Source organism: Leopardus geoffroyi, chromosome D4 (genome assembly GCF_018350155.1).
Source record: "Leopardus geoffroyi isolate Oge1 chromosome D4, O.geoffroyi_Oge1_pat1.0, whole genome shotgun sequence".
In the NCBI taxonomy this organism is placed as follows: Eukaryota; Metazoa; Chordata; class Mammalia; order Carnivora; family Felidae; genus Leopardus; species Leopardus geoffroyi.
In genome coordinates, this window is record NC_059342.1 from 45,607,856 (window position 1) to 45,633,913 (window position 26,058).

At 42.5% G+C, this 26,058-nt stretch overlaps 1 protein-coding gene across 5 annotated transcripts in view; it reads left to right on the forward strand.

The window, feature by feature from the left end:
- Nucleotides 1-26,058, forward strand: part of FOCAD (focadhesin) — a 322,833-nt gene that overhangs the window by 250,837 nt on the left and 45,938 nt on the right. For all 5 annotated transcript variants that reach the window (XM_045468724.1, XM_045468726.1, XM_045468725.1 and 2 more), the window contains 10 exons: nt 976-1,084; nt 3,707-3,823; nt 6,825-7,063; nt 10,220-10,309; nt 16,725-16,872; nt 19,044-19,163; nt 21,021-21,143; nt 21,626-21,703; nt 22,329-22,400; nt 24,198-24,300. In XM_045468724.1, the coding sequence (XP_045324680.1) occupies nt 976-1,084; nt 3,707-3,823; nt 6,825-7,063; nt 10,220-10,309; nt 16,725-16,872; nt 19,044-19,163; nt 21,021-21,143; nt 21,626-21,703; nt 22,329-22,400; nt 24,198-24,300 (1,199 nt within the window). The remainder of the gene's footprint in view (nt 1-975; nt 1,085-3,706; nt 3,824-6,824; nt 7,064-10,219; nt 10,310-16,724; nt 16,873-19,043; nt 19,164-21,020; nt 21,144-21,625; nt 21,704-22,328; nt 22,401-24,197; nt 24,301-26,058) is intronic.

Genomic DNA, 26,058 nt, shown 5'->3' on the forward strand with positions numbered 1-26,058 from the left:
CTAGAATTAAGAAAAAAGGTCAAATTTAAGATTTTGTTGCTAATATTAAAAAGAAAACACCATTTGGATAATGAGAAAAGACAACTCTCAATCCAGATAATTTAAAAACAGGCTTTGGGGTGTCTGGTGGCTCAGTCAGTTAAGCATCTGACTTTGGCTTAGGTCATGGTCTTAGAGTTCATGAGTTCGAGCCCCGCCTCGGGCTCTGTGCCGACGGCTCAGAGCCTGGAACCTGCTTCGGAGTCTGTCTCCCTCTCTCTCTCTGCCCCTTCCCTGCTCGTGCTATCTCTGTCTCTCAAAAATAAATGAGCATTAAAGAAATGAAAATAAAATAAAAACAGGCCATTTTTGCATCTTATCTAGGGTCTCTAAAATTATATTCCAAACTAACTTGAAGGTTGCTGGCTTTGGCATATCAAGGGGAAGAAGGGGAGGATAATATGATGACTGCCAGAAGCTGCCAGCATGGCAGGTGGCTGGTGAAGGATGCTATCCGAGTGGCTCCCTAGAAGCTGTTTCCACACACCAGTGCCTTAGAAAAGCCAGAGGCCAATTCCATTCTACTGCTCTAATTCACGCAACTGCCCTCGCTTGTGTTTTCAGAACAAATCGATAGAGTTCTGTGGGCCAGAGATGACACAGAAGGCGACAGCTTAGGAAATGCAGTGTCAAATGATGAAATAAAAATTTCAGAAGGAAAGAACTCAGATACATGAGCTCAGGTCTGTAGGTTGCAAAACAAGCACAATGAGCATATACGTGTATGAGGAGAGTGAAAACTCAGCACGAGTGTCCGGAGAAGGAAAAAAAAGCCACAGGCCTCAGGGAACAAGCAGACGCGCGCTGGTGAAGCTCGGAGAAGGAATAGAGGTGTTTTTGACCTCATCTGCCTTCTCTGTAATAACGCCTTCTCTTCTCTCCGTTAATGCCCCCAAATCCTCTCTTGGAATTTTTTTTTTTTTTTTTTTTAAACAGGGAGAGCCCAGTGGTCAAGGGCAACGCGCTGTTAGCCTTAAGCAGCCTTGCTGTCGTCGTATCCAGACACGAAGCCAGCCTCTCCTCCGACTCTGAGGGGGTCCCGGAGGTGAGTTAAGGGTGACTTGAACCAGTTGGGCGGCATTTGAAAAGTGAGCAGCGTCTTTGAGCCTGGCCCTGAATTTACGAGGTTAGAGTCTATGCTTTGCAACAGCACCAAGTTATGCCACTCGAGGGGCCTTTACACTGTGAGCTTGAGGGTCTCCTACGACACTTTCCCTTGCTGCTTTTCTGTTTTGCTTTCTCCATCACAGTTAAGTGGTCATTTCCATTTGAAGGTACCAATTTTATGCAACAGGGGTTGTCTTTCTGTGATTGCATCAGTGGTAACCAATCTTGGGAGGTTAACTAGGCTTACTGAAAGTGAACAATGCTGTCAAAAAAATGATAAATAAGCAGTGTTTACCGACTGAAAAAAAATCGTACTTTGCATTTTAATTGTAGATGTCAATGACAAAGTGCCTATTCATTTTTGCAAGGCGTTTATTTCTTAATTAAACATGTGGCGAGCTGGCCAATGTTCATTTCCAATGTGCTTTTACAGATAATTCATATCTGTCAAAATAAAAAGGCATGGATTTATTCTTCTTTTAAGCCCCATTATCTAGTAGCTTGCACTATCTGGAGACAATATAGCCAAGTGGTTAAAAAGCAGAGGCTTTGGAATAGGAGAGTCCTCTATTTAAATCCTAGTACTTGCACTTTCTAGCTCTGCGGCCTATTTTCGGTAACTTCCCCTTTCAAAGCCTGGTCCCCCATCTGTAAAATGGGGATAACGATACTTACCAGCAAGGACTCTTGCGAGGATTCAAGGAATTAATGTACGTAGAGCACAGCAGCTGGTAGATACTAAGCTCCCGGCAATAGTAACCATCATCTGACTTCTTGCTGCAAAAACTAGACTTTATTCAATGTTACTCAGCCTGTCTCTGTTCCCTCAGCGTGTCTGTCTCGTGGGCCATCTGTACTCCTCTCTCATGGTGGAGGTTTTTGGTCGCAAGCAAGGGAACCAACTCTCATCTAAGTAAAAAAGGAACCAGAAGGATGTGGAATCTGGAAGCCCGTGGAATTGAAGGCACAGCTGAAAACTGGGTTTGGGGAAGGACATCAGGCACAGGAACTGATATCAGAACCATCTGAGCAGACTTACCCCCACTGAGATGGTCACTTAAGGTTTAGGGTCCCCTGGGTCTCATACCCACACCTTGGGCGGGTCAGATGGGTAGCTTCATCGAGCATTTAACCAAGCTTCAGATCACGGAGGAGGGGATTCTCCAAAGGTGCTGTCACCACTGAACAAGAGCATAGGTGCTTTTGCTGGGTGGCAAAAGCTACAAATGTACATTTCACGTGGGGAAGGCAAAGAGGCCAAGGAATTATTGCATGAAGGATAAAAGGGTAGTTACCATACGAAAATTTAAATCCAGAATCTTATTTTAATGATGAGAAAGACGAAACTTTTTTTTTTTTTTTTTTAATTTTTAAGATGAAACTTTTTACGAGAGGAAATGTTTTATATCCTTGAAAGAGCCATGGAGTACTTTAGCAAAGACAACATGCTAAGTAGAATCTTACGACCTAAAAAGTGAATGTGCCTTTCTAGGATTCCTTGTTTGGGGCAGTTGTGCTGGCAGTTTGCCCCAGTAGTAACCAGGGTTCTAGCTCAGAGGTGGAGTTTCAGGCAGTCGTCGTCTTCTTTACCCCCCCCCCGCCCTCCCCCACCCTTTGTTCTGTGCTGTAACACATATTAGACGAAACATCGAGAAGCCACACAAGCCAAAGATGGGGCTTTGCTTTTATTCTTGATGACCTTGTCTTTGGCTATTCCTCAGTACAAACTCAAGACCTCCTTATCTGATTAAAATTGAAGTTTTCAAACTCTGTTCAAAGCTGCATATGACTAACAACTAAAGGTCTCAGGAAGAAGGCCTTCTTTGAGTCAAGGAATTAATTTCAAGGATACTTAACACCACATTGACCTTTATCATTTGTACCACCTGAGTGTCATCACCATGTGAGTTAATGAATGCTTTTGACATCCATGGTCATGAATGATTTTGAAAACCAAGTTCTCTTTATCATAAGTTGGATTTTGTTGTTGTTTGGGTTTTGGTTTTCATTTTTTTGCATTCTCTTTCCTCCTCTTTTCCCAACTGAAGGATCCTTCATGCTTTCATACCTAATTAGCTAGGCAATTGTTGTGATGATTCAAAATGATAAATATATGGTGATAGTAAGCAGAAATGCTAAAGATGGTGATGAAAATTTCGTAGGCTGCTTCAGTGCCTCCCTTGTGAAATGGCAAGTCATCGAAATGAGACATTGTGAGTTTCTTTTCTCTGCACATCTTTTTCACCCCCCATCACCCTCACTAAACACAGGCAAGCACAGGGAGAGCTCTCAGATATGGTCTGTTTTGCAGCCCCCAGACTCTCACCTCTGCTTGTCTTGAACAAAAGGTAAATCGTACTCCTGTTGGGGCACAGGTCAAGGATGTGTATTTGTCAAATACTTATCTGCCTCCCAAAGTCCTGGCCAGTGAAGCTTACTTTTTGAGAAGAGCATTTTACTCTTTAATAACAGAAGGGGGTTGTACCCTGGATCTAGAAATAATGTTTAGGTTTTTTCTTTTTTTCCATTACCATTTCATGGTTTTTTTCTTCATTTACAGGTTCATCCTAATTTCCTTTCAATGAAAGAGTGGGTTTCCATGGTGTCTGATACTCTCCTGGTCATTGTGGATAGCCATCACCAACCCAGAGGACAAATCTTCTCCTCATTTTATTATGTAAGTCTGAGAATAAGAGAAATAATAATAATAAAAAAAAAAGGATGGAAAACCCAAGGGTTGAGTTGTCTCCTATTAGTTGTTCATGTGAAAGCCATGCTGTGGGGTAATTATTCTCAGTCTTAGCTATATGTTAAAATCACCTGGGGAAGTTTTAAGTGTGTGTGTATGTGTATGTGTGCATATGTACACACTTTAAAGTATATATGTATATGTGTATCTATATATGTCTATATATGTATCTATGTCTATATGTGTCTATAGACATCTAGATAGACATCTGTATCTTATCTCTCGATAGATAGATAGATAGATAGATACATAGATACATAGATAGATAGATAGATAGATGTATCCAGAAAAAATAAATACTGACCTGTAGGCCTCTCCTCTAATTTAATTGCTTAGGGATAGGTCTTAGGCATTATCAGTCTTTTGAAAGGCCTCTAGATTATTCCCATGTGTAGTCAGAGTCAAGAGCTACAGCTGTAGTGAAATAAACATTAGTTGAAGATTGCTGTCCCTGAGTGTCCAGTCATAGTTGTTTGTTTGTTTGTTTGTTTGTTTTAATGTTTATTTATTTTTGAGAGAGAGAAAGAGACCGAGCGCAAGTGCAGGAGGGACAGAGAGAGAGGGAGACACAGAATCGGAAGCAGGCTCCAGGCTCTGAGCTTTCAGTACAGAGCCCAATTCGGGGCTCGAACCCACAAACCATGAGATCATGACCTGAGCCGAAGTCAGATGCTCAATTGACTGAGCCACCAAGATGCCCCTAGTCATGGTTTTTTTTAAATTTCAGGATATGTGACCGTGGGCAGTTCACTTAATCTCTTTGGACCTTTGTTTCCTTGTGTGTAAACCAGGCAATTGAACTGTATTATCAGTAGTGATTTTAGCCTCAGCTCCACCCTTTACTAGTTTTGTGAAAGTTGACCTGATACTTCACCCACCATTTTGTTTTCCTTACCTGTAAAAGGTAAAAACTAATGCTTTACCAACTTCATAAAAGATTGGTGAGGATCACATGATGTCCTTTGTGGGAAAATGTCCTGAAAACTGTGAAATACTCTTCACGTACAGAGCAATAGTGTTGTTGATCATAAAAAAAAAGTACCTGTTACTTAAGAGTCACTCTTTTTCTTCTTGCTAATAGCCTAAGATTTTGAAACAAACTGAAAATACAACTCTTTTGTTGAGGTTTTCTTTTCCCTTCATTGGCTCTAGTGCATGCTTTATTTCTGGGATCTGCATGGAATTATTCTGGTTCTGCCTTATCAGTCTCCAGTGCTTAGGGAATTATAGTGATCATGGGACAATCAGCTGAGCGGCGGAGGATTATAGTTGATTCGAATAAAAATATAGCACAGGTCATGAACTGTTGCTAAGATCGTGATTTTAGCCTGAAACTCCACTGCCTTAGGTCTTCTCTCTACAACATTCTCTGTGCCTCTGTGTCCTCCTTTTGGGAGGACCTGGTACGTATTCATCTGGGGCTCAGGGTCTAGAACTAGAATTTTAAACTATACTTGGGGACCAAAAAAAAAATGACTTCTAGATAACGTAGAATTAAATTGGAAAGTAGACTTTACTCAAAGAAGTAATTTCTTTATGATAGTTTGTTTTCTGTCAGACGTGTTCTTACTCCTTTGATGATGGATGAAAAACTGATTATATAGAGGTCTTTGCAGTAGCTGTCTGGTTCTGATATTCACCAGGACAGGATATTCTCTGAGATTTCTAATAACGCTGCTTAGTTCTTGCAAACCAATAAAAATAATCTCTTTCGTAGCCAGCTCAGGGTTGCCTCTTACCTTTGTGCTTTTTGCATTCTTGTGCTTCTTCAAAGCCCTGATTCGAAAGTCACTTTCTTTATTTTCAGTGTTCTAGCAGCTGGGTCATTTTGAATAGTATTGTCATTACGATTGTACCATGTTAGCTGAAAGAATACCTTAGCACGTGTGTGATTTTTATCCTTAAAAAGTGCTAAAGCTTAGCAAATGGGTGCAGAATTAAAAACACCTTTTAACGTGCTTTGACTGCAAGGGACAGCACAGCCTTTATGGTGTGTCTGAAAAGTTGAAGTAGATGACAGTGCCGAGTGATAAATGGGCTTTCTTCCCCACTCGAGACGTATTTATAAGTGTATTTAACGTCTGTTGGAGCTCCCTAACATGGGATTCTTGGAAAAGCTGTTCATACTCAGCTGCCCTGTCATTTTATCAGGGCTGTTATTCATTTCTTTTCCCATAATTACATATAGGAAGGCGCATATAGAGCTCCCCATTTCATTTTGAATAGCTGGTTATTGCTTTGTAACCAGAGGCTTTTAGGATTTCAACTTCCTTTTTAATTAAAAGGAATTAACCCCCTGTAGGAAATAATCCATCTACTGGGAAGCGTTCCCACCAAAAATTTTGGGAGATCTGCCAATAGATCCCTGTGCTGAACTTACATTTATTCCTTCATACTAAACTTTAACCACTCCCCCCTCCTGCCCCCCCCCCCGCACCCCCCTCCCCCCTCCGGTCCTGCAGCGTGTGCGCACGCACACTCTTTCTTTCTCTCCTAGAAAACTAGCTCTGTACACATTTATAATGTGGCTTGCTGGTTTCTCCAAGCTTGGGTAACTTCACTTTGGGTTCTTTATTATATACGCATGTGGGCTTTCAAAACACTGAAATTTTTTTCAGGCTTTATAGTGAGGGAGTTCACACCCTTTAAGAGAAGACACTTAAGATTTTTTTTTTTCCCATACTTAAAAGGATATTGTTAATCAGCTGCTTGTTTCAGTGGAAAATCGTTTCAGTAAGGAAGAGTGACAAGGTAACCTACAGACAAGCCCAGAAATAGATTTTTTTTTTTAATTGCATTTTTTTCATCGGCAGGAGCGGATCTAAGAGAAGCTGATATTGTTGCGTTTCGTGCTCTTGTGATAGGTATGCTTCCTTCATGTTTTAAACAAAAGGCCAACCCCCTGTTTTCTTTCTTTGGCATGTCCTAGAAATCCTATTCTGGTGAAAACACAGCCAGTGCCATTGCCCGCTCGGCTGCCGCCACGGCTTTGTCTCTCCTCGTGCAAGTTTTCATTATCTCTTGCAAAGAGAAGGTTGAGGAAATCCTCAACATGCTGACTGCCAGGTTACCTGGGAAACCAAGAGCTGATGAGTCTCAAGCCGTGCAAATCCACATGGGCCTTGCTTTGGGGATGTTTCTGTCCCGCTTGTGTGAGGAGAAACTCAGGTACGGTTTGTTCGTGTGTTCCTCCTTTTCCTCTTTGTGATGTAGGCAGAGGACGTGGCCCACGTGCACACACGCGCACGCACGCGCTCTCTGAGCCGCGTGTGCTCGCCAAACTTTTTGACATGGGCAAGTTGGGCCTTTCTTCTCCTTTGTGAGGGAACCTGGCTTGCCTCCAACGCCATCGCGAAGACATGAATGTGTTTTTAGGGCTGCTCTTACTAAGGTGACGATTGCTTGAAAATCATTCCCGTCCTTAGATGAGAGCCCAGGATACACCCAGGTAATAGATAAGAGGAAAAGTGTAATCTTCTGGTGCTGAAAATGAAAAAGCTGCTCTTTTTCCTGGTTCATGAGGGTGAAAATAATTGCTGATCCTTTACTGGGATCACTGTAAAATGGGAGACGAAGATTGGAGTATCCCTTATGCCTGAGGTGCTGGGAATTACCTGAGTCACCTGAGAACTGCCTGTACCCAGTTTTAAATACTGCTTTTATCCTGTGCCTTGGCTACATTTTTGTAATCCTTAAAGAGTCTTAATCTGTGCATATTATACTGCGTGCTTTACTCAGTTTGGTCAATCTTGGACTGCTAGCTTTACCCTTGAATGGACCTAAGAGAATAGCAAAGACCCAAGTGGAAAATTCCACTAGATGGAAAAGTTGTCTTGTGCATAAATCTACTTTGGTTGTGTTGTTCATTATATTTCTTCTTTATTTTATAACAAATCTTAGAATTTTATATATCCAGATTGATTGTAGTGTGGTACAACATGAATATTTGAATATCATGAATATTTAGATGTCGCTGACTTGGAATTCGGCCCCATTTTCCTGCACTGGAAATAGGGTAGTCGGAAGAGGCATCCTGTTGAGATGTTCGATGTCCTTAAACTTCCCTGGTTGGCAGAAATTAACGGTCTGTCCAAAGCCAAGAAACGGTGTCAGTGTGGGTAAACTGGATGACATGACGCTATATTTAGATTTCAGTTCGAAACCAGTGGTTAAGTTTGCATTTGTAATTTACATAGCTTTGTGCAAACACCATTATGTGAAACCTTTAGGAGAACTGCTATTGATCTAGGGAAATACTAGATTTCAGATGATCATTTTCAGCTTTTAGAAACATCTGTCAGACGATTGGGAAGATTGGCTTAGTCTTTGTGATCATAAATGAAACGTTTCTAGAATGTTCATTCTGTTCTGTTCACCAGCATTATTATTTATAGGCCTGGTTCTGGACATGAACAAAAAGCTGCCCTTTGCATGTGAATTGACTGTTACATATCTTGTGTGTGCGACAGAACACAACATATTTTTGAAAGGCTTAAAACTTGAAAGTGATTTTTTTTTTCCCTTTGCTACAATGCTACAAATGGCAGTTTCTTCACCATCTGTGTTCATGCTCTTTCTTCAGTATCTTTCAAGCAACATGTTTTACAACTAAAAATGAGCCATGGCAGTTTAATTCCAGGCAACTCATTTCATCCCATCTTGGCTCTGGCTCCTTTCTTCATTAGTTTAGGATGAGATGCTGCTGGGTTTAGGGCTTGACAAGCTCGCATGTGTGGTTAATTTAATCATGCTACCTTGAGAAACCGGTTCCTAGATCGCCTTCACCCCTCTCTGTCTTATGTGGCTTTGCACCTGCTGGACAGCCCGGGGAAGGACACCAGGAAGCGCTTTCCAAGGCCAAAGGCCCTCAGAATAAGTGCAAATTTTCACTTTGCTCTCATAATCTGTCTGGATAGCACGCTTCATCCTTTGGTCAGTGGGTTCACACTGTAGCCAGTGGTATAATTATTCATGGTGCCCACCTTCCTAATTTTCTGGAGGAGAGGAACCTGAAGTGTTTACTTTTGGTGCCAAGAAATATTTTACTAGATAATGACGGTGTCACCAGATAATGACGTTATCGGAGGAAGTTTCCGTTTTCCTAAAATTAAAGTAAGCATTTTGAGGGCTGTTGGCCCTGAATAGCCAGTGCCATCAAATAAGTTGCCCAGTATGACCCCTCAGGGGAACAGGATTAGGACAGTATGTTGGTCTCAAGTATGAAAAATCACCCTGTAGAAGAGAATCATGGCCATCCATTTTTAGCTAAGGCTTAGGAGAAAGTCACCTGAATTTAAATTCCAGTCTAGAATTTATTCAGAAAAGCATATTATTCCAAAGCTTGCTTCTGTCATAACTCCCAGAGGATACCGGTAGGATCTCTTTAGCATTTGTTTAGGATAGTTAAGTATATTTTACTCCAGAGAACAGCTGTAATAAGGACTTATTTAGTCAAAGCTATTAAAACTGTGTGTGTGTGTGTGTGTGTGTGTGTGTGTGTGTGTGTGCGCGCGCGCGCGCGTGCGTGCGTGTTCTCGCTGCAAAATGCAATCCTTCACCTCAGGCAAAAGTACTATATTTTTGGTTTGGGAAGACCTTATTTAAAGTGCTCTCTGGCTGTTTGGCATTCCTGGGGCCGCATTCCTCTTAGTGTGGTCTGAGGGGGCAGCAGGAGAAGTGACATCTTAGAAACCCCTTGATAAAAAAAGTGTTGGTGATGAAACCCACAACTCTGCCTGAGAAAACAGCCATAGAATGACCTTGTAAGTTTTGTTTTACTACAGAAGTCATAGCCCTCACCAAGACCATTGCAAAACCACATCAATTACTGTATAAAGGCAGGGAAAATAAACGACTGGGGTTCCCCTCCCCGCCTTTGAAAAAAGGAGTAGAGCTTACCAGCCTTCCCAATTGAGACATGAAATCAGAAGTAACGGTCTTCCCAAGAAAAGAGATTTGGAATGATTATTGATAATATCAGCTTAGTGGGTTGTTAAATATTCCAAAGAAAATCACCTTGGCCTTCTTGAAAATGTTTTTGGAATTCCGATTTTGGTCTTTTTCAGTGATTTAAAATGTGAATGGGCTGAGGAAATACAAAAGTAGTCATTTTTGAGTTTATTGCTTTACAAGTGATGCTACTGTACAGAAACTCAATAATTAAATTCTCTGTTTGCAAAATAAGTATATGTGAGTCATCAATATTGTGACTTTTTTTTTTAACAAAATGTATTTTCACTAAAATATTAAGAGGAAAATATTAAATGGTATTTTGGACATGTGAATTATTTTCAGTAATTCAGTTTTTCCTCTTGCTTTGCCTAGTGATATATCTGGCCAACAGATGAACCTCCTTCTGATGAAGTCTTTGGATGCCCTGGAAAATTGCTGCTTTGATGCTAGTCTTGAATATAAGTATGTTGATTTCCTTTCCTCTCTGATATTTAGGCATCAAATCTTCCTCTGCCATGAATTTTGCGTTATATCGTGAAGTATTCATAGGACTTGATCTCGAATTCGTTCACAAAGAGTTTTTCAGTAATTATCAAAAACCTGTAATTAAAGCTTACTTGTTTCTGGGGTGCCTGGGTGGCTCAGTCAGTTAAGCGTCCGACTTTGGCTCAGGTCATGATCTCACGGTTCGTGAGTTCGAGCCCCGCATCGGGCTCTGTGCTGACAGCTCAGAGCCTGGAGTCTGCTTCAGATTCTGTGTCTCCCTCTCTCTCTGCACCTCCCATGCTCATGCTCTGTCTCTCTCTGTCTCAAAAATAGACAAACATTAAAAAAAAATTTAAAGCTTACTTGTTTCTAAAAACCATGTTTCAGCAATAGTTTGCTTCAACGTTTATTTATTTTTGGGACAGAGAGAGACAGAGCATGAACGGGGGAGGGGCAGAGAGAGAGGGAGACACAGAATCGGAAACAGGCTCCAGGCTCTGAGCCATCAGCTCAGAGCCCGACGCGGGGCTCGAACTCACGGACCGCGAGATCGTGACCTGGCTGAAGTCGGACGCCTAACTGACTGCGCCACCCAGGCGCCCCAGCAATAGTTTGCTTCAGTATAGAGCAATGCACGTCACTTCATGGCTGTCGTTAAGTTACTAATACCTTAGTTCTGTCTTGTAGTTACCATATAAAGCATGTATCTGGAGACTTATGTGCATGACTTAACCTTTTTAAATGGTTGAAATTTGATTGGAAATTTGAATGGTTGAATTTGATTGGGTGAAGGGAGCCTTTGACCCATGATTTAGATTTCCCTTGTGAAACCCAATGACTGAGGAATCAAAATGGAAGCAAAACATAGGTTATGTCAAGGGGTCCCAACCTCCTTCATGTCAATAGGTTCTCCTTGTCTCGCCCCAGATCTCATGCTTTTTAAAGATTTTGTCTATTAAATATCTTAAAATTTCTGAAGGGTGACCAAAACCAAAACAGAATACTTAGAAAACAATACCTTGTGCCTGGCTGGCTCAGTCAATAGAGCAGGCAACTCTTGATCTCAGGGTTGTGAGTTTGAGCCCGTGTTGGGTGTAGAGATTACATAAAACTAAAATCCTCCCCACAAAAAAACCTCAAAAAACTAAGGCTAACCGTACTCGTTTAGTGAGACATTTAATGTTTTAATTGGTCTGTGTTTGTGTGGGAGAAGGTACAGTTTTATTAGGCTTTCTGAAATATTGACACACTTGAGGACCTACATTGTGTCTTTTTGGACTTCCACATGTTTTGGAACCTCCGGTTTAGATCCTCTGAGGTTCATTATTATTAAAAAACTCAACAAATTGTAAGCACTAACCTCCAGTTTATTAACTCATTTACTTTTTTGCTGTTATGGGCACTGTTTAGATACGAGTGTTTATATTGGTGGCCCTTTAGGAACTTGTGATCTGGCGTGACATTCGTATCATCTAGCCTGTTAAGTAAGTGCAGACTAACAAAAGAGTAACTAGAAGTAACTGCCTATATCGTATATTTCATTGTGGTAGAACATGAACTCTTCACTTTGTAGGTGGTAGCTGTAGGGTCTTCTCTGAAATGCAGGCTGAGATTAGATAAGAATCATTGACACCCACCCAGTTTATCATGAAACATGTTAGAGATGAAATGAGATGTTTTAAGAGCGTGACTTTGAATATGGAAAAAGAGAGTTTGGTGACATGATTGAAGTCTCTTGAATGTCAAAAATGATTTAATGGAAGGGATAGGGCCATCTAACTGTTGCTGGGTCTGACGAAGAATTGGTATTTTTGAGTCCAATCCATGTATTGGTGGTGTTGCCTTTTACAACAGAGTAAGATACATTTCTCTCCCCACGCCCACCTCCCACCCCAGTCCTACCTTTTCCCACAGGTATCCATCATGGCTGTAGCTCAGGGTATTATAAAATTGGGTACACATTTATGCATTAACATGTTGCAGGCTTTCAGCCAGTTGGAACAATCAGGAACGACTTTCACATGTTACCTCCACTAATCCGCAGGAAGTTTGTTTCAATGTGAGGGGAACCATAGAGATAACTGAATTGTCCACAGTATGGGTATTTATGCTTATAAAAACCTCCTATGTCTAAGTGTATTTAACTTTAATTTTTTTTTTTTCAACGTTTATTTATTTTTGGGACAGAGAGAGACAGAGCATGAACGGGGGAGGGGCAGAGAGAGAGGGAGACACAGAATCTGAAACAGGCTCCAGGCTCTGAGCCATCAGCCCAGAGCCCGACGCGGGGCTCGGACTCACGGACCGCGAGATCGTGACCTGGCTGAAGTCGGACGCTTAACCGACTGCGCCACCCAGGCGCCCCAAAGTGTATTTAACTTTAAAGTGAACTTTTTATATTGATAAGATTCTTATTTCATTCTTCTTTCATGATTCTTACCTCCTTAATGAAGAACCATGTTTGGGAGAGGGAAGGATGGGCCTAGATAGGGATTAATGCTGCAGAATTAAATAGAATAGAGCCATCAGAAGTGTCCTGTCCTTCAGTGAAGTCTTGCTTGTTTTTCAGAGAGTTCAATTAAAAGCCCAGATCCTTCAAGAACTTCTCCCTCTATCTTCTCCAAACTCCTGTTCTTCCTACAGTTAAAGAAGTTTAGTATTTTGTCATTCCTGATGCTCTGTGGCTGTTAGTGCTTAGGTAGCTAGGCATTTTCACACCCGTTTCTCCTGTAATGAAGCCCCAGTGACAGTCTAAACGTTGATACTGAAACAGGAGTACTCATCACTTTGGTTTATAGATTAAGAAAATGAGTCTCAAATAGACTGGTTCAAGGTCACACAGTAAGTAGCAGAGCTGGGGGAGAAGCCTATGTTGGACTTCAAAGCCATTTTTCTGTCTTGCCTAGTTCTGTGTGGAGAACACATTTCAGTAGAAAGAAAGTGATTTGACACCTGCTAGTATGGTAGTTACTATTTTTTTTTTAACATGTGGGTGTGTCTCACTATTAAAGAGAGAGAGAGAGAGAGAGATTGAGATTGATTCTAACTAGGCCCAGGCATAAAGTATTCCCCTGTCTAATGAGATTCAGGAGTCCAGGGCAGTCCTCTCTCAAGTGAAATAGTGGAAGCATTACCAGGGGTAGTTAATAGATCTGGGAGCGTGCTACCTCAAGTGACAGAATTCACCCAGAGCAAATTCACCACGCTTCCTTGATTTAATGGACACGTCCCTGCTGAGAGAACCTGCACCTGGTCTGGTCGGTGTTCGTGGCCCAATCGCTTACATTTTGCTGCCATCTAGTGGTAATTACTGTGCCATTGCCGTCCTCCCAGCCTTAAGCAGTCCTGCCAGCCATCAATGACCTGAGCATTGGTTAATTACTATTGAGCTTTTACAAATACGATAACATTTGTATAGCACTTTGTAAAGGGCAAAGCGCTACACAAATGTTAACTGTTATTAGAACTAATTATTAGATGGCCTCGTACTCAATCTGCAGGAGTGCCCACAATAAAGTAAGGAATTGAAGATTCATCTGGTTAATTTTAGAAAAAAATGTGTCATGATCTTTATATCTCATTTGGTATAGCAACACTCATAGCAGAATTGCACAGCTTTTAAGTTGTAGATTTTCTTTTTGCCAGTGATATTTTAGTATGCTTGAACAAGTGATTCAAGTAAGTCAGGACATAATAGGGCATATGATTTTACAACTTAAATTCTCTTTATTGTTTGTTAGTATTCTTAGAGATTCATGTTATTAATTCCAAAACCTGAAATTAACACCTAATATTATAATATGTTTTTATTTTATCTGTCTGAGGCACCACTGTGGAACTCCTTTTTGTTTTCATTGGAGAGAAAGCTGTGAAAGCTACCTCTGCCCAAGTCATTCTTGGTTTAGAGCTGGCAAACATACTAAAGGGAAGCTAAAATGAGGTAAATGTGTAGAAATGCTGACCTAAGCACCTAGAAGAATCTTTAAGACTTAGGACAAAAAATAAGCTCATTAAAATATGGATAATTTGGAAATCAGAAGAAAACATCGGGAGTAAAGCTTTAGGACTGCCTTCCTGGTGCATGCTGGAAAAATGAGACAGAGTAGAAGGAGTTTAGGAGGTCAATAGATGCATACACTGTAGCATATTTATATTGGCACGCTGATATACATAGTTAGATTATGTATTCACACATGACAACAGGCATCTACCATTGTAGCAACGGATAGAATCATTAATGATAACCTTGCCCAAGAATAATTATGCTGTGATAATATTTAGGTAAATGTGAGCTAGAAACCAGGATGTCTTTTTCTAAGCCTTTGTGCCCGTATGCTTCAGGATGAAGAGGAACTTCATTCAGTCCAGAGGATAAAGGTTTTTGGCATGCCCAGAATAGCCAAAAGCAAGACTTAGATACCTGCTATTTAGTTTTTTATAATTTTTTTTAATGTTTGTTTATTTTTGAGAGAGAGACAGAGTGAGAGCAAGGGATACAGAATCTGAAGCAGTCTCCAGGCTCTGAGCTGTCAGCAAAGAGCCTGACGCGGGGCTCGAACTCACGAACCAGGGGATCGTGACCTGAGCCGAAGTCAGACACTCAACTGACTGAGCCACCCAGGTGTCCCTTAATCACATTTTGTCTAACTCTGTCTTTGATTCTAATTTGGTCAATTTTTTATATGCAGCGGTATAGAAAGATAGCCCCCACTCACACAAAAGCAAAAAAATAAAAACAAAAACCTTCCCTGTCGATCCTAAATAGAAACAAGAACTATAAATCCATACTAATGAAGAGTGCCTTTCCTCTTTCAGAAACATGATTTGTCTCAAAAGCACGCAGCGTTCAGATGTTAGATGCTGATTTAACTGGTTGGCAGTGCATTATGCTAGTTGAGCTAGTTGTTAAGTTCACGTAAGCTGTAACAGCACTTCTGCCTGAGTAATGATGGATTATTACTGCAGTAGCTTCTTTGCAAAGGATTTCCTAATGCCAGATAGTTAACGCCATAGAACCTGGAATAACGTGCTCTAGATAGGGTGCCTTCTCATAGGCAATTTCATCCAGGCATCATACGGGGCACCGAGAGGGGCCTGGGATTGGGCAGATGGAACAGAAGGCTGGGAGTCCGAAACCTCTGCCTTCTGGCCGTCATCTGCTGGAAACTCTCCATATGGCCTTGAACAAATCCTGCAGCGTCTCTCTCCTCTTGGGTGTCTTTTTATCAGATGTGGATGCTTCGTTTGCAAGAGGTGTTTGGGGGAAGTAACTAACATGTGCAGGAAGCAATGTGAGTGTTCTTGACACCAGCCACGGAGATAGTTACTATATGAGAGCAAACTGACAGAGCATACGGGCAGTGAAACATGTTACTGGAGGAGTGCCCTGGAACGTCGTCCTAAGCAGCAGATACCGTGCGAGGCAAGCCAAACCAGAATCGGGATGATTCCTGAAACGCTTGGCATCTCCTCAGTTCAAAACACAATGATGACCAAAACCTTTTTTTTTTTTTTTTTTTTTCTTCTTAAGTAGAAAATCGCCCTCCAGCTGCATGATCTTATCATCCTAACCAGAAGTTTTCCGGGAGAACAGTTTTTGTTTTTTTCCTTCAAATGGATATGTGTTCTTTCACGAGAATTGGGGCACAAAGCCCAAGATTCCAATTGAATTGTCACATGGGGCAACTTTTGACAAGCCTGTCATTTGTCCATTTTCTCTTCTGACCCAGTGGTACTCCGAGGGATCAGAGGGGAGAAGAGGACTAATGTCATTGTGCACAGACAAATACATAGTTTAAGGACGAAATTCCACTTGTGGATGTTGACTAGGAAACATGAAGCACTCAGTTTCTCATCATCATGCCTTGCAATGCGTCCCCCCCACCCCCCGCCCCATTATTAGATGTCCTCAGCTCGCATCCTGAGACGGAGTCTTCTCTCCCATGCAGTTAATCATGGTGCACTCGATAGGTGGACGTAGAGGGAGGGTGCAGAGGACCACGGCATTTCTCTAAGGGTAGACGTAGAGCCGCTTTCACCTGACTTTTTATTCGTCTTCCTACCTCACCCGAGAGTTTAAGTGAAACCTATTTCATGTTTTCGTTTGTTCTTCTCCAGTGGGTACACAGCACTAATGTGGGCCATGGACACTTGTTTGAATATACAGTTTTCCTTTTGAGGGGGGCGGTGGGTGCACCTGTCGTGGTTCATGGGGCACACTTATATCCCAGGCAGCGGATCTAGAAGCCAGCCATCTCACCTGAGGCTGAAGAGCAGTATAAACTCGCGTGATAAGTGAAGAGTGGTGATGTGGGTTTCTGGTGATTTTAACACTTCATTTTTTGTGGGGTTTTGTTTTGTTTTGTTTTGTTTGTTTTTCTTTGTATCCAAGCACGGGCTGTATATTGGGAGTTGGACTGGTTCTGTCCCTCATGAGCCACAGCAGCCGAATGGAGTCTCGAGTTCATGTGGCAGCATCGCTTCGGAAGCTGTCTACCTACCTGGATGACAGTGGGAGCCAAAGCAGAACATTTCAGGAGGTAGGAGCCGGAAGTGACGGCTTTCTCCCCTTTGTTTTTTGTTTTCCTGTTGCTGCTTATTTTCTACTTCTCGTGTTTTGGTCACCCTGAAATTAAATTCTTCCTCAGTTTCAGGCCAGGATAAGGAGAAAAATCTGAGTGGCAAACAACCTATGTTAGATCATAAGGTTTCAAATTGTGCAGCTGTTTAAATCAACTCAGACTTAAATGTGGCATAGAAGATAAGAGCCTTTAGTGAATGCAAAAACCTAAGTCAGCATCGCCAGAAGGCACTTTCTAAGAAGAGCTGCGATTTCCGATTTCCGCAGGAAGGTTAAATGGAGATGTTTAGAATTACGCTCCAGCCAAATGTGACTATAAAAGATGGCCCGGAAGAAGCCTAAGAAACTGCAGAGCGAAAAGGCATTTGATTTTTTTTCCCCCCTTTCTTCGTGTCAGCCAGCATGAAAAATCATTGAGGAAATTCCCTTTACCACACTTCACGAAAAGATTTTTCTGTCGCGGCGCAAAACTACGCACAACTGCGGCCTGTGTGACGCAGCTTGCGCGTGTCGCCCGCGTTCCGAGCGACCGTCCGAGGCGCGTGTCTCTGTGCCCAGGTGAAGCTGAACCGCCTTGTGTTCTTCTTTGGGAGGACCCGGGGACGACCTTTTGGCCTGGCCGGATTCTCTGTCTCATTAGAGCAGATTCTATTTTCTCGGGGCCTGCCCGGGAGCCATTGATGAATTACATAATGGCTGCTGTGTTTCCCTGCTCGGCCCCTTCGCTTTCCCCAATGGGACTTGTCGAATCGGTGAATTTCTGTGGGGCACGGAGGGTCGCAGTTTTGTTCCAACACAGGCACCGCATTTCCATTTTGAAAGCAGTGGCAGAACACGGGCTGAAAGCACGTATTTTTTTGTAAGCCCACGGAGGAAACTTTGCCACCAAGGGGCGACGTGATTAGTGAAAGGAAGGCAAGGTTTTTTACAACGGCTGCGTCGGCCTGCCTTGATGTTTCGATTCATAAGGCTTGAGCAGGCAGTTTTGTCTTTCCCCACCTCTGATGTTTTATTATCCAACCTCTACCTTGGAAACGGCGTCCTTTCTTCACGCCGTACCGACCACGGTTGGGAGTTGAACCTTTCCACCGGGCCTTAACAGCATCTTTGTAAAGGAGGGCTTCAAGAGGAAAGTGGGAGGCAGCAGGGAGGGGATGATGAACCGTGATGTGCAAAACTTGAGGCTCACATAGATCGAGTGACCCTCCCCAAGTTACTTAGCCCGGAAATGGTCGACTGGAGACATACACCCGAGTGTGCGTGCTCTCGACTCCCAGCATGCTTTTTTACTTATAATTAGTTCATATATTCGTTTACTTATCTATTCATTGATTTATTAAATTAGCACCCCGGTGCTCTGTGGGAAGTAGCATTACCTCTATTTTACACAATTTATGTGACCCTAAAAACCATGTGCCTGGTACATTATGCCCCCCCACTCCTCCTAAAAGACAGTCTTAATGCAGCAGGGTTTTTTTTTTTAATTTTTTTTTTTTTTATTTGTTTTGAGACAGAGAGACAGCATGAACGGGGGAGGGCCAGAGAGAGAGGGAGACACAGAATCTGAAGCGGGCTCCAGGCTCTGAGCTGTCAGCACAGAGCCCGACGCGGGGCTGGAACTCACAGAGCGTAAGATCATGACCTGAGCCGAAGTCGGATGCTTAACCGACTGAGCCACCCAGGCACCCCAATGCAGCAGGGTTTTAACTTCTTTGAATTTCCTCTCCTGCTTGGCCTTGGATCAGAGCACATGGCTATTAGAAGCTAGCATTCACTGGGGATAAAAATCTGCCTCTGCTCTTGATTCATGCTGTGTCCTCCCATGAGATCATGATGGAACTTTTTGGTTTTGAGTCCAAAGACCTGGGTTTGAATCTCGCCTCTGTCAGTTGCAAGCTGTATGTAGTTGAGCCTCAAAGTCCGTACCTGTAAAGCAGGAATCGTGACACCCACCTCCTAACATTGTTGGGACACGTGAATTGGGCAGCGGGACGGTGCCCGGTCTATGGTTGGCGTCCTTGAATCCAGTCCTTATCCCGGGGAGAAGTTTGGCAAAACATCGGTGTCAGCCAAATTGTGTTCTTTTGTTTGCACTCATGAAGAAACATTTTCCGCTGTCTTTTCGTCTAGGTCCTTGCCTATACCCTCAGCTGTGTATGCACATCAGCATTCAGTGCCGGAATCATTGAGGCTACCGAGGCTGAAGATATCATGAACAAGCTTCAGCTGTTGGTAGAAAACAACCAACAGGTTGGAATGCGTGCCGTGATTACAACTCTCTTGGGGTCTCCTGTTGCTGCTGAGTCCTAATTTTGACTAACTCAGAATTGGACTGTAGTGGGGCTTTTTTTTTTTTTTTTGTGCCCAGAACTAAAGAACTTCTAACTCTTCTCTCTTGTCACTGCTCTAGCCAACAGTCAGAAGTGTCTTTTTTTCTCTCCTTATGTTCTATGTTCTTTGGGTATGAAAGACTTTTCTCTCTCCCCATGTATTGTTCTATATTTATAAAATCTTAAAACATGTGGCTAGGGGAAGGTAAGGCTAGCGATAACAATTTGTAAAGATATAAATACATAGAGGACTCTGATAACATGAAACCTCAGCAAATTCAAAGCAGAGAACCCCTGTTCATGACCGGATATGCATGTGAGAGTTTAAATACCTGCAAATTAAAGGGGCATCTGGGTACCTCAGTCAGTTGAGCTTCCAACCTCGGCTTAGGTCATGATCTCATAGTCTGTGGGCTCAAGCCACGTGTTGGACTCTGTGCTGACAGATCAGAGCCTAGAGCCTGCTTTGGATCCTCTGTCTCCCTCTCTCTCTCTGCCCCTCCCCCACTTGCTCTCTGCTCTCTGTCTCAAAAACAAACATTAAAAAAAATAAAACAGGGGCGCCTGGGTGGCGCAGTCGGTTAAGCGTCCGACTTCAGCCAGGTCACGATCTCGCGGTCCGTGAGTTCGAGCCCCGCGTCGGGCTCTGGGCTGATGGCTCAGAGCCTGGAGCCTGTTTCCGATTCTGTGTCTCCCTCTCTCTCTGCCCCTCCCCCGTTCATGCTCTGTCTCTCTCTGTCCCAAAAATAAATAAACGTTGAAAAAAATAAATAAATAAAACAAACAAACAAACCTGCCAATTAAATTAAATACCCTTAAAATGTTCCCTCTGAAATATTATTCAGCCTTCAAAAGGAAGGAGGGTCGAACACATGCCACGGTGTGGGCGAATCTTGAGGACATTATGCTAAGTGAAATGGGCCAATCACAAAAAGAGAAATACTGTGTGATTCCACTTGCACGAGATACTTCGAGTAGTCAAAAGCACGGAGACAGAAAGAAGAAAGGTAGTCGCCAGGGGCTTGGAGAGGGAGAATAGGATGTTCTTATTTAAGGGATATAACGTTGGAGTTTGCAGGATGAACGAGTTCTGGCAATGGATGGCGGTGACGGTGGCACAACAGTGTGAATATGTTTAATGCCACTGAACTTACACCGAAAAGTGGTTAAGACGGTAAATTTTATGTTATGTATATTTTTACGACAGTTAAATTGAAAAAAAAATGCTCCTTCCCCATTTGGATTTTTATAGGTTTCCCATGGTCTCGATTTTGGCCATCGTGAATTATTGCAGGATTTGCTGGTTATTAGCTAATATTGCGTTGTTACTGTTTTACGGTCATAGGACTGCGCACTTAATTCAGAATAGGTCTTGCAACGCCAAAACGTGGAGGTTTGCGTATGCTGTACTCCTTTCGGGACTTTCTCTCCTCTTGTTTGGGAGTTGACTTGGCTTGCATGATCTACCTTGGTATTTTCACCCTAATTCCTTCTGAAAATTTGGATCATTTGAGTCAAGTCTCATAACAGTCCAGTCTTACTTTCCTAAAAGAAACCATTCACTGCAGCTGAATTCCCTAGTGAGACTGCAGTTTCTGTTGCAAACCAGAAGTCTTGATTTAAAAAAAAATCTGCAAATCTCTGATTTTCAGATGGCAGGAGAAGGTGTCAGTAGGAAAGGGAGCCCCTAGAAGTGCTGGTTGCTGTCTATCGAGTTCCTGATCCGTTCCATTCTTCTTCTGTTTCCTTACCCTTTGTTTTTCCCTTGCTTATGCAGACGTCAGGTTTTGCCCTAGCGTTAGGAAACCTGGTTCACGGATTGTCTGTGTGTGGACACGGAAAAGCGGAGGACTTGGGCCACCGGCTGCTCCCTGCCTGGATCAGAATTGTTCTGACAGAGGTAGGAGGTCACGTCCTGCATGTTATTTTATATTTTTATAAAGGAAGAAAGAGCTATTTTATTAGGCCACTTATAGGTGCTGCTGAGGTACACAGCCCAACAGTAAAAGAATAGGCAATTTCAAACAAAAAAGATGCAGGAACTTTTAACCCCTTATAAATGATCTATCCTGTCAACTATGACAGCTTTTTTTTTTTTTTTTTTTTTTTTTTTTAAGAGGCTACTTTCTCAGTGTTTTCATTTTAAAGGCGCATTGGGGTTTTGAAAAATAAAAACCAACAAGAAGCCGCCTGTGATCTAATAACTTCAACCTATTACTCTATTCAAGTCTGCTGCCGTTTTTGGTTTAGGGATACGGGTTATGTTGACCCTACAAATTTAGTACCATTTTGACCCGTATTTCTCTGTGATAGAAAAGGTTTTTTTAGAATTCAAACCCAAGGACCGTTTGCCTCTTGACATATCCGATGCTTTGTTTCCAGGGCACTCCGACAATGCTCTGCCTTGCAGCTCTTCATGGCATGGTGGCCTTGGTGGGCTCTGAAGGGGATGTAATGCAGGTAAAAACAACAAAAGAAGGGGAGGAATCTGAATGTGTACATAGCCACGGCAAGAGGAGCATGCCCAGTATCTCAGTATGCTAAGGACAGAATACATGGTCACAGTAATGGTTGTACTGGGCTTTTCAGTGCCTTGATGTATAGAAAATCGCTCTGGGTTAAGAATTTGTTGTTAGAGATTTGTTCCCTTTTTGTATCCGGTGTATAGGAATTAAACTTAGCTTATGTACTTTCCACAAAGTTCCCTGCTCAAGAAAAGTGACCAGATCGTAAGAAATTTAAGTCGTCCATAAGAAACTCCGTTTTGTATCTGTGATGTTTAAGTTTCTATCTAGTATATTACGTCCACAGTGGACACATGTATGTTTCAGTTAACAAGTAATTCTAAGGAGCACCCGTGTTCGTAGTGAAGGTGTGTTAAGTGAGTGCTACAGAACTGGTTCCAGGAAATCGATGATGAATACAGCTTGGGCCCTCCCCTCAAGGAGCCCATAGCTTTTGTTTTTGAGATGTAAAGACGCAATGGCAAATTATAGCATAGCTTAGAAGATGATAGCTCATACACTGCGAATACCATCGTTTACTTTTTGGGGAATGTTGGAGTGGGTATTTCTTTTTCTTTCAGCTGAAGGCAGAAGCCATCCAGACCTCTCATTTTCAAGCCAGACTTAATGAAGTCATTAAAACTGTAACTCAGGTGAGAAGAGGGATTTAAAATCCGTGGATGGGGAAATGGATACTCCCTTTTATTGCCTTTCTCTGATGATACAGACTTTTGCTTGAAACATGGGGAGATCTCTGGTCATTCACATTGAGTCCAAGCAGCGTTTGAGAGTGGCTTATGCCCCCGCGTTTGCCAACAAACACCCACTGCCTCTGGAGGAAAAGCGGTCGTGTTTGAGCTAACTTGAGTTGGCATTGGTTGCCTTTAAAACTTAAAACCTGACCCTGCAAGGAGTGTTAGGTCCTAAGGACAAAGTAAAATGGAGGGTGACCAAAGGAAGGGCCCGTGTCGAAGTAGAATGGTCAAGAGGCACTAGTTCACATGTAACTGATAAAACTATTTGGGTAAATCATTGTCGGCATTCTTGGCTAGAGAACGAGACTGTTCGTCGGCTGCGAAATGATTTTATATTTTAAGATTTTTACTTTTAAAAATGTACTAATTTCATTGCGTCGAATGTGAAAGTGCAGAATGAAAGAAGCTGAAAAAAATATCACTGATGGTCCTCACAACTCGAAGCAAGTGTTTGTAAAAATTGGTCATAAATCTTTTCAAGAATTCTTAGTTCCTTTGCATAATTGGTATTCTTAGTACATATAGAACTTTGTAGATGGCCTTTTCAAGTAGTCTTTTCATTTAGCATACTTTTTCTCATTATTGTAAAATACAGCTGATTATCACACCTACCACATAAACAAGTTTTAGTGATTCGTGCTTTTAAAAGCAAACACAAATCTGGGGCGCCTGGATGGCTCGGTCGGTTGAGCGTCCGACTTGGGCGCAGGTCATGATCTCGCGGTTTGTGAGTTCGAGCCCCGTGTCGGTCCCTGTGCTGACAGCTCGGAGCCTGGAGCCTGCTTCGGATTCTGTGTCTCCCTCTCTCTCTGCCCCTCCCCACTCACGCTCTTGTCTCTCTCTCCTCCAAAAATAAACCAACATTCAAAAAAATTTTTTTAAAGCAAACATAAATCTCTAAACAGAAGAAACTCTCTCAATGTATGAATACAATTCTCAAGAAAAGAATTATGCTGAAACTTAAGTTGCTCTACTTGGGAGAAAAACCGATAAATGAAAACTCTTACTGAACAAAATCCTTATGATGAGTGATAAAGCAGTAATAGAACATTACTTAGAGGACAAAATAACATCTCCCTCCATCCTTAAAGGTATTTTATTCTTAAATAACTAACACCTTTTTTTTTTTTTTTCCCCACTCTCGGGACTTTTTTTCCTTTTTAAAAATATTCCTTTGAGGGGCGCCTGGGTGGCTCAGTCGGTTGAGCGTCCGACTTCAGCTCAGGTCACGATCTCACGGTCCGTGAGTTCGAGCCCCACGTCGGGCTCTGTGCTGATGGCTCAGAGCCTGGAGCCTGCTTCCGATTCTGTGTCTCCCTCTCTCTCTGCCCCCCACCCCCCCGTTCATGCTCTGTCTCTCTCTGTCTCAAAAAATAAATAAACATTAAAAAAAATTTTTTTTAAATAAAAAAAAATATTCCTTTGAGACCAGCTGACTCGGTGAAACCTGAGACCACCAATGCTACGTCCTATCATGTTTGACTGATTGATTCGTTAATTCAGCAATAGTTGTTGATCAGCTGTATGTCCAGGGTTTAGAAGACTACGCATGTGACCTTACAACTTGTCATAGAGCTTGTCATTACCAGACAAGCTACCACCTCGTTAAAGATAAATGACTTTCTATGTGTGACCTTTTTTTAAGTGGAGTTTGGATCTTGCCCCATCATTGCACTGTCACGTTTCCATCCATAGGTCATCAGCGTGTCTGGAGTGATTGGTCTTCAGTCAAATGCGCTCTGGCTTCTGGGCCATCTTCATCTGTCTACTCTGTCCTCGAGTCAAAGTAGGACCTCCGGTAAGGCTGGACTCTTAGAACACTGGAGCTAGAAGGAGGGATTGCTGACTGGAGGCCATGTACTTTGTTAAGAGCATTAATCTTTGCAGCCACCGTAAGTGGTGGGTGTTACCATCCCTATTTTACATCAGGAGAGAATGCTCTGTGGAGAGGCTTCCTGGCTTGCTCAGGATCACGTGGCTGTAAGTTGTAGACGCAGCTGACCTGCCATCGCTTGGCTTCCCCAGCCCAGGCTTTCGTCCTTCCTCCTCTCTGCCTCCCTCAGAGAGGAGATTAGACATTCGGCCTAACCCCGTATTTCACAAAGCAAGCTGAGGCTTAGAAAGGTTACGTGACTTCCAAGTGGCGTTAGCGTGGTGACAAATCTAGGGAGTAGGCACCAGGTCCTTGAGGCTTGGAAGAGAGTTCTTTTTATCTTTACTTTATGGAGTTACACTTTGCGTAATACTCCAGTTTCACTGAAAGCCTCTTCCTATATGACTCGATTTCTTCTGGCCCCTGTTTTTAAGAAAATAGTGGGGTAAGTACATTCAAAGGTGTGTATGTACTTGGCCTTGAAATTGAAATCCTAGCTCTTAACATAACAAGAGGTTTTTTTTCCTTTTCTATTTCCGTATTTTGGAGAAAATCAGTAAAAAATATTTGCAGTTCTCACCTGCCTAATGTATGTTTGCACTTGGAGGTTTTCCGAGGAAGGCATCACTGCACTACACGGGGACCTAAATCTGCTCTTTGCTCTTTGTAGAATTTTGACCCCCTGGCTCTCTTGGACCCAGGCCAGAGAGGTTTAGCTACCAAAGATTTCTCATTAAAACCTAGTTTCGCGTATCCCCTGACAGGTAGTCTGCGGACAGCATCACCATGAACATGTAGCACTGTAATTACTGTTTCCCTCGCTTTCAATCACTCCTTAGCTATAGAAATAGGACATGGTTCTGCAGCGCTCCCAATATAATGAACTCGAGACAGCCGGAAGCTGTCATGTTAAATGGGGAAAAAAGAAAAAAAAAAAAAACCAAAAACTTAGTCATAGCGGAAACCTTAGGTAATGCTGGTTTTGAAGGGCAGTGTTCTCATAATGCCCTGGTAAAATAGCAAGTTTCCATCAGGCTTTTGCTTTTTTACATAGACTTTTAATTGTTACGTTATGGGTTACGTGCTCTGGCCCACATATACTCAAGTCAGGTGGCAGTGAATCATCTTCTACCCGGGTTCTTTGAAACGAAATGACTGTGTATCTGGAAAAGTACAGCGGCAGGTTTCTGTTGGAATTTTCCAGTCGAGCCATTTGTTGCGGTGAAAACCATCTCATGAAACAATTATGGGGGATGGGGAGGAAAAGAATCTAGGAAACTCCCCAGACTCAACCAGCATAAAAGTCACTGCTTCACTGTTCCAGGTCAGCAGCCACATCTGGTTATTCGCACGTGTTGGTCACTTAGAGGTCCCTGCTTTATGAAGTAAGAAGAGACGGGCTGCTGTTATTACTGATGGTGGTACTTCCATGGTTCATATATCGGATTCTGAATGTCCTGAAGTTGCTCCTAGCATGCCAGTCTCAGCCTCGAAGCCCAGCAGACTCCTTGCTGACGCCGAGGCTAACTGGACGGGGCTCATTGATGTGAACGTGTGGAAAATATATATATTTTTAAATGTTTCTTCATTTTTGAGAGAGAATGGAAGTGCAGGAGGGGCAGCGAGAGAGGGAGACAGAGGATCTGAAATGGGCTCTGTGCTGACAGCATCGAGCCCAGCACG